Genomic DNA, 14,757 nt, shown 5'->3' with positions numbered 1-14,757 from the left:
TTATACCAAAGATTAAGAATTATTGCCATAATTTAGTAGTTCTTAATTGTGGTTGTGCACCAAAAAAACACCCAGAAAGAGTTTAAAACATTATTGCTAGATTTACTACAGAACTGCTGAATTTTCCTCTCTGGCATTTATATTTTTAATATGCAGAATACACCTGATTCTGAGTGTAATCTGGTTGTAAAGTATAATTATAAACATTATAGAAAGAACTGGAGCCAGAGTCATCATGCCTGCTAGTAGAGGTTTTACGTGGAATCTGGAGAAAAAAATAGACTAAAATTGAGCTGTGTTAAAACTTAGGGGAAAAAAGTTTCAAACTTGAAGTCTCTCACTCAATTTCATACAGCAAATTTTCTATAATTTTAAACCATTTACTGGGTTTGTATATGTTTTAAAAATTTTATTTATCCGCTTGAGGGAGACAGAGACAGAGCACCAGCGTGGGTGGGGGGTGAGGCAGAGAGAGCAGACTCCCCACTGAGCAGGGAGCCTGATGTTGGACTGGATCCTAGGACCCTGAGATCAGGATCCAAGTTGAAGGCAGATACTTTACTGACTGAGTTTCCCAGGCACCCAAAAGCATTTACTTTTTTTTTTTTTTAACCATTTACTTTTTAAAAACATATTTTGGACTTGTGTTGACAGTGTTTCTCAAATTAGGAACCATAGCCATGGTCTTGGAGTTATAAATTTTCCATAGTAAATTTTTTTTTAAAAGATTTTCTTTATTTATTTGACAGACAGAGATCACAGGTAGGCAGAGAGAGAGAGGAGGAAGCAGGCTCCCCGCGGAGCAGAGAACCCCCAATGTGGGGCTCGATCCCAGGACCCTGGGACCACGACCCGAGCTGAAGGCAGAGGCTTTAACCCACTGAGCCACCCAGGCGCCCCTCCATAGTAAATTTTGACTGTAATATTTTTATTTTTATAATCACACTAATGGAAAGATTCTGAATGGTTTGAACAAACCACTTCATTCAAAAACACTGTCACACAGGTGAAATATGTGAATTTAAATTTGCATTGATGATTATGTTGGCACCAAATAGTGTCATTTTAATTTTTATGGATTAATAATATAATAGAAGTCGACTATGCACATGTATTATGTGTTCATGCCATAAGATTGTAAAATTATGTGATGGTGTACTATGGAATAGAATTCAGAACTGTTCAAGTGGAGACAAGTGGTAAAAGGAAAGGGTAGAATAAATATAGATATACCAAATTCAATAGAATCTGTGAAGTTAGAAATATATCATGAGGTTAATTACTTCTTTAAAAGAATCCATCTGTCATATACACTAGTCATTAATTTGAATTCTAGTGGTAGTTTTATTTGTATTTATTTTGTATTTTTTGTTTTATGTATACATAACAGCCATTTTTATAAACGAGTTGAATAATTTGTAAAAGTCAGTCAAAAGTGAGGATAAGCAAAAAAATTTTAAAGGTCTGTACATTTTTCAAGTTTGAAAACGTTGATTTTGTTTATTTCATATGCTTATGTAACATATGTAACACATATTTTAAATTATAGAATTACGTGATCTTTAATGTAATGGCCCATTTTAAATAAAGTTTTCTACATTAACTTTCCTTGATTGCCCTTACTGGAATTAATCCCTTCTTTCTTTCAATTCTTTATGGCAATTCACACACTTTACTTTTATTTTTCTTACTTGTCTACTTGTCTTATTTCTCCTATTGCATGGCATTTTTTATGAGTAAAAAAGAGTAATTTGTTGTAATCAAGGACAGTGCTTTTTATAATGAATTATTTGGTGAAGTTTGGATTAATGGATAAATGGAAAGAACACTAACAATGTCTTAAATGATTTACTATAGAGAATGATAGTGGATATAGACATAGGAAAAATATTATTTTTCCAGGGTTCCTATATAACAGAAAATTCATCAGTTTGCAGGTGATGGTAGTAGAAATGCATTACAAATAAAAGTATAGCTATTAAATACAATAAATTAAATTCAGTAAAGTATAGATTACTTATTAGGGTTATAAAATATATAGCATAAGTATAATCATGACCTCTCCCTCTCCTATGTCAAGCATCTTAAATAAATCTCTTTACTCTTTTTTTAAAAATTTTTTATTTTTTATAAACTATATAATATATTTTTATCCCCCAGGGTATAGGTATGTGAATTGCCAGATTTACACACTTCACAGCACTCACCATAGCACATACCCTCCTCAATGTCCATAACCCCACTCCTCTTCTCCAAACCCCCTCCCCCCAAAACCCTCAGTTTGTTTTGTGAGATTAAGAGTCACTTATGGTTTGTCTCCCTGCCAATCCCATCTTGTTTCATTTATTCTTCTCCTACCCCCTTAACCCCCCATGCTGCATCTCCACTTCCTCATATCAGGGAGATCATATGATAGTTGTCTTTCTCCGCTTGACTTATTTCACTAAGCATGATACCCTCTAGTTCCATCCACGTCATTGCAAATGGCAAGATTTCATTTCTTTTGATGGCTGCATAGTATTCCATTGTGTATATATACCACATCTTCTTGATCCATTCATCTGTTGATGGACATCTAGGTTCTTTCCATAGTTTGGCTATTGTGGACATTGCTGCTATAAACATTCGGGTGCACGTGCCCCTTCAGATCACTACGTTTGTATCTTTAGGGTAAATACCCAGTAGGGCAATTGCTGGGTCATAGGGCAGTTCTATTTTCAACATTTTGAGGAACCTCCATGCTGTTTTCCAGAGTGGTTGACCAGCTTGCACTACCATCAACAGTGTAGGAGGGTTCCCCTTTCTCCGCATCCTCACCAGCATCTGTCATTTCCTGACTTGTTAATTTTAGCCATTCTGACTGGTGTGAGGTGATATCTCATTGTGGTTTTGATTTGTATTTCCCTGATGCCGAGTGATATGGAGCACTTTTTCATGTGTCTGTTGGCCATCTGGATGTCTTCTTTGCAGAAATGTCTGTTCATGTCCTCTGCCCATTTCTTGATTGGATTATTTGTTCTTTGGGTGTTGAGTTTGCTAAGTTCTTTATAGATTTTGGATACTAGCCCTTTATCTGACATGTCATTTGCAAATATCTTCTCCCATTCTGTCAGTTGTCTTTTGGTTTTGTTAACTGTTCCCTTTGCTATGCAAAAGCTTTTGATCTTGATGAAATCCCAATAGTTCATTTTTTCCCTTGCTTCCCTTGCCTTTGACGATGTTCCTAGGAAGATGTTGCTGCAGCTGAGGTCGAAGAGGTTGCTGCCTATGGTCTCCTCACGATTTTAATGGGTTCCTTTCTTACATTGAGGTCCTTCATTCATTTTGAGTCTATTTTCGTGTGTGGTGTAAGAAAATGGTCCAATTTCATTTTTCTGCATGTGGCTGTCCAATTTTCCCAACCCCATTTATTGAAGAGGCTGTCTTTTTTCCATTGGGCATTCTTTCCTGCTTTGTCAAAGATTAGTTGACCATAGAGTTGAGGGTCTATTTCTGGGCTCTCTATTCTGTTCCATTGATCTATGTGTCTATTTTTGTGCCAATACCATGCTGTCTTGATGATGACAGCTTTGTAATAGAGCTTGAAGTCCGGAATTGTGATGCCACCAACTTTGGCTTTCTTTTTCAATATTTCTTTGGCTATTCGAGGTCTTTTCTGGTTCCATATAAATTTTAGGATTATTTGTTCCATTTCTTTGAAAAAGATGGATGGTACTTTGATAGGAATTGCATTAAATGTGTAGATTGCTTTAGGTAGCATAAACATTTTCACAATATTTATTCTTTCAATCCACGAGCATGGAACATTTTTCCATTTCTTTGTGTCTTCCTCAATTTCTTTCATGAGTACTTTATATTTCTGAGTATAGATTCTTTGCCTCTTTGGTTAGGTTTATTCCTAGGTATCTTATGGTTTTGGGTGCAATTGTAAATGGGATTGACTCCTTAATTTCTCTTTCTTCTGTCTTGTTGTTGGTATAGAGAAATACAACTGATTTCTGTGCATTGATTTTATATCCTGACACTTTACTGAATTCCTGTACAAGTTCTAGCAGTTTTGGAGTGGAGTCTTTTGGGTTTTCCACATATAGTATCATATCATCTGCGAAGAGTGATAGTTTGACTTCTTCTTTGCCGATTTGGATGCCTTTAATTTCCTTTTGTTGTCTTATTGCTGAGGCTAGGACTTCTAGTACTATGTTGAATAGCAGTGGTGATAATGGACATCCCAGCCGTGTTCCTGACCTTAGCGGCTATTGAGAATGTATTTGCGGTGGGTTTTTCATAGATGGCTTTGATAATATTGAGGTATGTGCCCTCTATCCCTACACTTTGAAGAGTTTTGATCAGGAACTGATGCTGTACTTTGTCAAATGCTTTTTCAGCATCTATTGAGAGTATCATATGATTCTTGTTCTTTCTTTTATTGATGTGTTGTATCACATTGAATGAATTGTGGACGTTGAACCAACCTTGCAGCCCTGGAATAAATCCCACTTGGTCATGGTGAATAATCCTTTTAATGTACTGTTGAATCCTATTGGCTAGTATTTTGTTGAGTATTTTCGCATCTGTGTTCATCAAGGATATTGGTCTATAGCTCTCTTTTTTGATGGGATCCTTGTCTGGTTTTGGGATCAAGGTGATGCTGGCCTCATAAAATGAGTTTGGAAGTTTTCCTTCCATTTCTATTTTTTGGAACAGTTTCAGGAGAATAGGAATTAGTTCTTCTTTAAATGTTTGGTAGAATTCCCCCGGGAAGCCATCTGGCCTTGGGCTTTTGTTTGGAGATTTTTGATGACTGTTTCAATCTCCTTACTGGTTGTGGGTCTGTTTAGGCTTTCTATTTCTTCATGGTTCAGTTGTGGTAGTTTATATGTCGCTAGGAAAGCATCCATTTCTTCCAGATTGTCAAATTTGTTGGTGTAGAGTTGCTCATAGTATGTTCTTATAATTGTCTGTATTTCTTTGGTGTTAGTTGTGATCTCTCCTCTTTCATTCATGATTTTATTTATTTGGGTCCTTTCTCTTTTCTTTTTGATAAGTCTGGCCAGGGGTTTATCTATCTTATTAATTCTTTCAAAGAACCAGCTCCTAGTTTCGTTGATTTGTTCTGTTGTTTTTTTGGTTTCTATTTCATTGATTTCTGCTCTGATCTTTATGATTTCTCTTCTCCTGCTGGGTTTAGGGTTTCTTTCTTACTCTTTTCCAGCTCCTTTAGGTGTAGGGTTAGGTTGTGTACCTGAGACCTTTCTTGTTTCTTGAGAAAGGCTTTTCCTCTCAGGACTGCCTTTGTTGTGTCCCACAGATTTTGAACTGTTGTTTTTTCATTATCATTTGTTTTCATGAATTTTTTCAATTCTTCTTTAATTTCCTGGTTGACCCATTCATTCTTTAGAAGGATAATGTTTAGTCTCCATGTATGGGTTCTTTCCAAATTTCCTCTTGTGATTGAGTTCTAGCTTCAGAGCATTGTGGTCTGAAAATATGCAGGGAATGATCCCAATATTTTGATACCATTTGAGTCCTGGTTTAGGACCGAGGATGTGATCTATTATGAAGAATGTTCCATGTGCACTAGAAAAGAATGTGTATTCTGTTTCTTTGGGATGAAATGCTCTGAATATATCTGTGATGTCCATCTGGTCCAGTGTGTCCTTTAAGGCCTTTATTTCCGTATTGATTTTTTGCTTGGATGATCTGTCCATTTCAGTGAGGGGAGTGTTAAAGTCCCCTACTATTATTGTATTATTGTCGATGTGTTTCTTTGATTTTGTTATTAATTGGTTTATATAGTTGGCTGCTCCCATGTTGGGGGAATAGATATTTAAAATTGTTAGATCTTCTTGTTGGACAGATCCTTTGAGTATGATATAGTATCCTTCCTCATCTCTTATTATAATCTTTGGCTTAAAATCTAATTGATCTGATATAAGAATTGCCACTCCTGCTTTTTTCTGATGTCCATTAGCATGGTAAATTGTTTTCCACCCCCTCACTTTAAATCTGGAGGTGTCTTTGGGTTTAAAATGAGTTTCTCATAGGAAACATATAGATGGGTTTGGTTTTTTTTATCCATTCTGATACCCTGTGTCTTTTGACAGGGGCATTTAGCCCATTAACATTCAGGGTAACTATTGAGAGATATGAATTTAGTGCCATTGTATTGCCTATGAGGTGACTGTTACTGTATATTGTCTCTGTTCCTTTCTGATCCACTACTTTTAGGGTCTCTCATTGCTTAGAGGACCCCTTTCAATATTTCCTGTAGAGCTGGTTTGGTGTTTGCAAATTCTTTCAGTTTTTGTTTGTTCTGGAAGCTTTTAATCTCTCCTTCTATTTTCAATGATAGCCTAGCTGGTTGTACTATTCTTGGCTGCATGTTTTTCTCGTTTTTTGCTCTGAATATATCATGCCAGCTCTTTCTGGCCTGCCAGGTCTCTGTGGATAAGTCAGCTGCCAATCTAATATTTTTACCATTGTATGTTACAGACTTCTTTTTTCGGGCTGCTTTCAGGATTTTCTCTTTGTCACTAAGACTTGTAAATTTTACTATTAGGTGACGGGGTGTGGACCTATTCTTATTGAATTTGAGGGGGGTTCTCTGCACCTCCTGGATTTTGATGCTTGTTCCCTTTGCCATATTGGGGAAATTCTCTCCAATAATTCTCTCCAGTATACCTTCTCCTCTCCTCTCTCTTTCTTCTTCTTCTGGAATCCCAATTATTTTAATATTGTTTCGTCTTATGGTGTCACTTATCTCTCGAATTCTCCCCTTGTTGTCCAGTAGCTATTTGTTCCTCTTTTGCTCAGCTTCTTTTTCTCTGTCACTTGGTCTTCTATATCGCTAATTCTTTCTTCTGCCTCCTTTATCCTAGCAGTGAGAGCCTCCATTTTTGATTGCACCTCATTAATAGCTTTTTTGATTTCAACTTGGTTAGATTTTAGTTCTTTTATTTCACCAGAAAGGCTTTTATATCTCCCGAGAGGGTTTCTCTAATATCTTCCATGCCTTTTTCGAGCCCGGCTAGAACCTTGAGAATCGTCATTCTGAACTCTAGATCTGACATATTACCAATGTCTGTATTGATTAGGCCCCTAGCCTTTGGTACTGCCTCTTGTTCTTTTTCTTGTGGTGAATTTTTCCACCTTTCATTTTGTCCAGATAAGAGTATATGAAGGAGCAAGTAAAATACTAAAAGTGTGGCAACGATCCCAGGAACATATGCTTTAACCAAATCAGAAGAGGTCCCAAATCATTAAGGGGGAGAAAGAGGATAAAAAGAGGTTCAGAAAGAAAAAAAAAAGAAAAGAAAGGAAACAATTTAAAAAAGAAAACGAATAAAGAAAAAGTATAAAAAAGAAAAAAAATATATATGTATTAGATAATCAAGTTAAAAAACGTTAAAAAAGAAAAGGATAAAAGTAAAAAAATTTAACAGAAGAAGAGAAAAAAAATTGAAAAAAAACATTAAATTAACTGCAAGACTGAAGAATCATGGGGAGAAAGCCATGAGTTCCAGGCTTTGCTTTCTCCTCCTCTGGAATTCCACTGCTCTCCTTGGTATTGAAACTGTACTCCTTGGTAGGTGAACTTGGTCCTGGCTGGATTTCTTGTTGATCTTCTGGGGGAGGGGCCTGGTGTAGTGATTCTCAAGTGTCTTTGCCCCAGGCGGAATTGCACCGCTCTTACCAGGGGCCGGGTTGAGTAATCTGCTTGGGTTTGCTTTTGGGAGCTTTTGTTCCCTGAGTGCTTTCCGTAGAGTTCTGGAGGATGGGAGTGAAAATGGCGGCCTCCTGGTCTCCGGCCCAGAGGAGCCGAGAGCCCGGGGCCCCACTCCTCAGTGCGCCCTCAGAGAACCGCGCCCAATTACTCCCGTCTCCCTGACCTATGGCCACGCTCCGAGCTCACCGAGCCTGCGACCGGTTCAAGGTAACCCCAAGCTGGGAGCTCACTCCTCCACTCTGCCTCTGTAGCTGGCTTCCCCGTTCTAATATCTGTAAGCTCTGTGACACTCAGACACCCCCAATCCTTCTGTGGCCCTGTGGGACCTGAGGCCACACTGACCCCGCGTGGGCTTCACCCCGGTTTAGCCTCTGGAGCGATGTCCCTCAGCAGAACAGACTTTTAAAAGTCCTGATTTTGTGCTCCGTTGCTCCGCCGCTTGCCGGGATTCGGCCCCTCCCCCCGGGGTCTCTCTTCCCATCGCTTTGGATTCACTTCTCCGCAGTCCTACCTTTCAGAATGTGGTTGATTTTCTGTTTCTAGAATTGCTGTTCTTCTTCTCTTCGATCTGCCGTTGGATTTGTAGGTGTTTGCAGTCTTTAGATAAACTATTTAGATGATCTCCTGCTAGCTGAAGTAGTCTCAGCGGGCTACTTCTCCGCCATCTTGACTCCTCAACCCTCTTTACTCTTTTTTATTGGTATTGGTTTCAAATAAAGTCTGGGGTCTTCATTAGTTGTTTAACCACTACCTATCAATTGAACATTGAGTATAAGATGAAACCCTTTTGTTATCAAGGGTCTAGTTTCTTGTCATTAAGAATGAGGGAGAATTTCACAGTATTGGTTCAAGGAATACTAATCATAATTGGATCTTTTTCATGTATTCCACTGCTCTTATACTGTAAAGATTGTCTTTATTGGAATTCTGCCTCTTACATCAGGTCTCCATATGGAAACCTGGAAGATTTTATACTTTTCTTCTTTTTTTCCCCTAAATTATTTATTTTTAAAATTTCTTTTTGTGTACCAGAATTCATTGTTTATGCACCACACCTAGTGCTCCATGCAATACATGCCTTCCATAATACCCACCACCAGGCTCACTCAGCCTCCCACCCCCGCCTCTTCTAAGCCCTCAGATTGTTTTTCAGAGTCCATAGTCTCTCATGGTACATCTCCCCCTCCAATTTCCCCCAACCCCCTTCTCCTTTCCATCTCCCCATGTCCTCCATGTTATTTCTTATGCTCCACAAGTAAGTGAAACCATATGATAATTGACTCTCTCTGCTTGACTTATTTCACTCAGCATAATCTCTTCCAGTCCCATCCATCCATGTTGCTACAAAAGTTGGGTATTCATCCTTTCTGATGGAGGCATAAACTCCATAGTGTATATGGACCACATCTTCCTTATCCATTTGTCCGTTGAAGGGCATCTTGGTTCTTTCCACAGTTTGGCGACTGTGGCCATTGCTGCTATAAACATTGGGGGACAAATGGCCCTTCTTTTCACGACATCTGTATCTTTGGGGTAAATACCCAGTAGTGCAATTGCAGGGTCATAGGGAAGCTCTATTTTTAATTTCTTAAGGAATCTCCACCCTGTTTTCCAAAGTGGCTGCACCAACTTGCATTCCCACCAACAGTGTAAGAGGGTTCCCCTTTCTCCACATCCTCTCCAACACACGTTGTTTACTGTCTTGTTAATTTTGGCCATTCTAACTGGTATAAGGTGATATCTCAATGTGGTTTTGATTTGAATCTCTCTGATGGTTAGTGATGATGAACATTTTTTTATGTGTCTGATAGCCATTTGTATGTCTTCATTGGAGAAGTGTCTGTCCATGTCTTCTGCCCATTTTTTGACATTATTATCTGTTTTGTGTGTGTTGAGTTTGGGAAGTTCTTTATAGATCCTGGATATCAGCCTTTTCTTCTTAACCTTGAAAATGACTATGTCATATTGACGTTTGCTCTTTTTCTACCTTAACTCCTAAATTTTTGTCTACTTTTATTGGATTAGTGTTTTTTTCTACTTCCCTTGTGATTCAGAAAAGGTGATCTTAAATTCTCTTTAAAATGAATTTCCTTTTTCTACTTACACTGAATTGAAAATAGATGCTTCGTGGCCTTAAAAACATGACCATCAAGTTACTTCCTGTGGGAAATTATTAAATATCCCTTGACAACAGCAATTCTAGACTTTGGGTTTCAATCAGAATTGTTCAATACCATATAGGTTGCATATTAATTAGATCTTCAATTAACCATAAGTGCATATTTAATAGCAGGGTTTCTAATGTGCAAGGGGCTTCAGCAGAATCCTTTTGAATAGATGAAGTTTGGTTTCTGTTGAATAATTCAGTGAACCAGAGTGAGAATATAAATTCGACAGACTGGATGTTCGCTTTTATATAAAAAGACGTATAAGGCAAAGGTGGAATTTTGTTGTAAATTTACCATTTGCATTCCTTTTTGGTCCATTTACTTTCCATATTGGTCTGTCTGCCTGGCATCAGAATTCTGTCCTTCTCTTTTAACAATGTACCAGCTCTTTTTCTGAATAAATTCTAGGAAATATTGTGATTCAGGGGGCACCTGGGTGGCTCAGTGGTTTAGGCCTCTGCCTTTGGCTCAGGTCATGATCTCAGGGTCCTGGGATCGAGCCCTGCATTGGGCTCTCTGCTCAGTGGGGAGCCTGCTTTGCCCTCTCTCTCTGCCCGCCTCTCTGCCTGCTTGTGATCTCCCTCTCTCTCTCTGTCGAATAAATAAATAAAATTTAAAAATTATGATTCGGTAACAGGTTTTGGCAAGGGATAACTGTGAACTTATCTCCCCCTTTTTAATGAGCGATTAATGAGTGGGAGTAGGCAACACTAGAGTTATATGCAGTGAAGAGAAGGTTCTGGTAAATTCCCAGATTTTAATTATAGGAATCATGGTTTCTTTCGCTATAGAATAATTTCCTAGAATTGGTCAGAAGGCCCATTGTGCAGATACAGGTAGTACAAAAAATAAAGAAATAGTAGAGTTGATCTCTGATCTTATAAGCTTATTTTATACTATTAAGATGCCAAGCATCTGCATAAAAAGTAAATAATTTATGATCTTATGAAAGAAAGCTACAAATTCTCTGATTATCTCTGAAATATACGTTTTAGATGTACCTAATTTCTATTTGAAGTTAATATTACCAAAGAAAAACCACCAGTGTAGAAATTTGCTTATTTTGCAACCAAACAGGAATGGATTTAAATCGTGGTTTTTCTACTTACTAGCTGCCAGTCCAATGAAACTAAAATAAAAGTTCCTGGCCTCAGTTTCCTCTTCATAAAATAGAATTATATATTTGTCTTGGAGTGCTCTAATTCTGAAGAGAATTAGAAATAATATATGTTAATGCCCATGGTAGACACTTATTTAATAGTGGTTATTGTTATCATTATTGTTTTTAATATTATACTCTTGTTATTTATGCTCTACCCTCTACTAATAACTAAATTCTACTTGAGTGTATAGTAAATCTTATTATTCATGTAGTTATCACTACCTAATAAGTATAAGGAAAATAAAATGCTGACCAAACATAAAATTTAGATATTTTAATTATAATTTTCTTTCTTTCAGAATTACTTACTGTCATCTACCTTTCCAGAGTAAATGGCTCTATGTTGGAACAGAAAGAGGAAATACACATATTGTAAATATTGAATCTTTCATTCTTTCTGGATATGTTATCATGTGGAACAAGGCAATTGAGCTGTAAGTTTGAACTTGAATACCACTTTATTTGGCTTGAATATTTTATATGGCTTATAAAGCATGTCAAATTACAGAGTTATTTGAAACATTTATAACCAATTTATGAGTGAACATTTATAATTAACATTTATAGTTAATTTGAGTGAAAAGTTCAGCTAAAATAATTTACAACTATAAAGAATTTTAAAGACTTTTAAAAATATTGTAGTATTAACATTATAATTTTAGACTTTCTGAATATTTAAGGTGTCTGAATAATTAGGAGTTATGTATGTAAATTTGATGATAAAGTACTTAGACTTATTCTAAAAGTTATACGTGGAAATCATCTCATTTTTTATAGTCATTCTTAGTATAGCCACTTCCAATGGGAATGACAAGTAGATTGTGATTATATTTAGTTTTATGTAAAAATAATCATGATCAGTTCATATATTTTTTTTATCACTAGTAGTTCATTCTCACCTGCCTCACTAACATATTGTTTAGGGTTCTAAAAACCAATTTATCAATATTTTTTATGTTGCAACATATACAGCTATTTGGATATGTGGTTAGTGGTAATTACCACTTTGACTTTGGTGCTGATACTTAAGTTTATGCACATATAAAAGTAATGGAATTCCAAGCCATCTTTTTGTATGTATACGATTAATTCTCCTGGTCACTGTGTTAATCTTAAAAACAAATTTTCTTTAATAAATGTTTATACTCTGTGCATATTAGGTCCTTAATTTATAATATGTTTAACTTGAGACTGGCTCATTTCCATATATATGACATTTTTATACATGTATATATGAAATATATATACATAAATATATATTCTGAGTTACATAATTATTCTCCAGAATTCTGATTAAAGCAGCCTATTTAAGTGAGGCTCAAATCTGGTTTTTATAATAAATCTACTATTCCCTATTTTTAATGTTTCAGTGTGCCTGTATATATAAGAAATGTTGTTACTAATTATATTCTTATTACAATATTCCTTTTGTATTATGTCATAATGAGTCTTTTGTTAATGATAATTCTTCCTCCCTGATTAGAATAAGAACTGCCCAGGGCAAGATCTTTGTTCATTAATCCTTTCTTTTTCTTTATACTTGGCTTAGTTTGGTGCTTTCCACAGAGAGGCAACTAAATAACTGATGACATTATTGAAGACTTAGTATGGTAGTTACACACTAATATTGACTTAGAGCTTTCATTTATAATTACAATTAATATGCACTATTTTACTGATATGCTTTAGTGTTCTACATGTGTATTTTAAAAAACATTTATTCTATAGACTATTTAGAATTATGTCTCCCAAAAAATTATTTAATTTTTTAGCTATTTGGGAAAGGTTTCCCCACTATAATCTGAGTGGTATAAAAGTTGTAAATAGGGCTGAACTTAATGTTTGCTTTCAAAATTTTCTCAGGATATTGATAAAAATGTAAATAAACTTGAGAGATTGAATTATAGAACTTTTATACAAATTTAATATTAGTACAAATAATAATATATGCATTATTTGTGTTCAGTTGAATGCTCCTAATTATGAAGTTTATAATCTAAATAGATTGTTATACTAGTAATAGATTATTATAGTATTTCACCACTTTTGCTATTTTGTTTCCAAATTTATATATCTTGGTTTACTTAGACCAGTTTTCCCGAAGTGTATTCCATAGACTTATAGATCCATTGTGATCTACATAATTTAAAATTCCAACTGCCAGTCTTCTAGAACTGTCTTTTAATTGCTCTCTTCCTATTGAGATACATTAGAAAATGCATGCCACTTTCAATTCGTATGTGCCAGGTGTATGGGAAAATAATAAAATATTTATTTAAAAGAGTCATTTCATAGTCATAATTTTACACACATATTTCAACAATACATTTTCTAAGTATGACAAGTGCAGAATTGTCTTTAAGAGATATGTGAAATTATTTCAATTTAAGTTCTTACTTTAAATACTTTTTATTCAATGTTATTTTTCAGTTTGTTTCTATTATTAGTGAAGTGTCCTGATTATAATTTTAGGCAGTTCTCATAATTATAGATAGTGTTCCCAAAATGTATATTTTGATTATTTGGAAATTGGAACACATTTTCCATAGAAACATTGATGTTTGTAGAACATCTCATAAAGTAGTAGCATAGAACTGAAGGAACATTAAAATTTTTTTTCTATGGGAAAGTTATTCCAGGTTATAGTGTAGAAGTAGATGTTTCTGCAGGGCAGCCGCAACTTTTTAAAAAATGCAACCTTGTTTTCCACATATGATTAATGTTTGAGCATGAAATTGATTAAGAAATCATAAGTATAAGGCTTATGTTTTACTAACAATCACTGAAATGTGTTTATTGTGCACTATGGTATGCTAGATACTGAAAACAACTATGAACTGGGAAGACATCGTTACTGTTCTCTTGGGGCTTTCAGTCTAATGAGATTAATTAAAAAGGCAATTACAATATATTGGAAATAAAATGTGGCAATGCTATAAGAAGGACTCCTAACATGTGGTCTCAAAGAAATATCTGTAAAGGAAATTATATCTATATTGAGATCCAAAGGATGAGAATTTTAGTAAGTTGAGTGAAGACTTGGGAGACAGAGTTAGGGGTATTTTAGGAAGAGAGGATAGAAGATTAAAAGGATGGAGTGTGAGAGTTTTTGTTCCATGCATAGGAATTTTAGGTAGTTTAGTTGTTTGGAATACCTGGGAGAGAGTATGATAAAAGGTAAAGGATGAAGAGAGGTAATCAGGGTATAAATATGAAAACCTTGTAGGCCAGTTTGAGAAGTTGACTTAAAAAGGCCAGGAGCTGGATTTTGAAGGGGTTTAAGCAGAGAATTGACTTGATCAAATTTGCATTTAGGGAGATTACTCTGAAGGCAGGTATAGAGAAATGATTAAAGAGAGAAAAGACGGAGGGGGGACAAGATGGCAGGGAAGTAGGAGGAAGCGCCTTTTCAGCCTATACCCCAAAGTGAGCTGATTACCTACCAAAGAACTCCGTTCACCCATGAATCAGCCTGAGATCAGAATTATACACGTCTGGATCTCTACAGGGGCAGAAGATGCCAGTGGGCAGGTAAAGCAGAGTGGGAACGTGACTGATATCGGAAGATAAACAAAAGGGGGAGGGAGCCACCAGAGGCGACCGGTTGAAAAGTAATACCCCAATATGAGTGGGAGTGCCCTGTGTCTGGGGACCAGCATTGACTTGGAGACTGGTTGAAAGCACTCCAAAAGAGCAAAGGA

At 36.1% G+C, this 14,757-nt stretch overlaps 1 protein-coding gene across 9 annotated transcripts in view; it reads left to right on the top strand.

The window, feature by feature from the left end:
- The window catches only part of STXBP5L (syntaxin binding protein 5 like), a 542,570-nt gene that overhangs the window by 269,649 nt on the left and 258,164 nt on the right, over nt 1-14,757 (top strand). For all 9 annotated transcript variants that reach the window (XM_032347423.1, XM_032347416.1, XM_032347410.1 and 6 more), the window contains exon 6: nt 11,356-11,490. In XM_032347423.1, coding sequence (XP_032203314.1) covers nt 11,356-11,490 — 135 coding nt within the window. The remainder of the gene's footprint in view (nt 1-11,355; nt 11,491-14,757) is intronic.

This window comes from Mustela erminea, chromosome 1, assembly GCF_009829155.1.
Source record: "Mustela erminea isolate mMusErm1 chromosome 1, mMusErm1.Pri, whole genome shotgun sequence".
NCBI lineage: Eukaryota > Metazoa > Chordata > Mammalia > Carnivora > Mustelidae > Mustela > Mustela erminea.
Note: the sequence above shows the minus strand (reverse complement) of the source record. Positions and strands in the feature narration are given on the sequence as shown.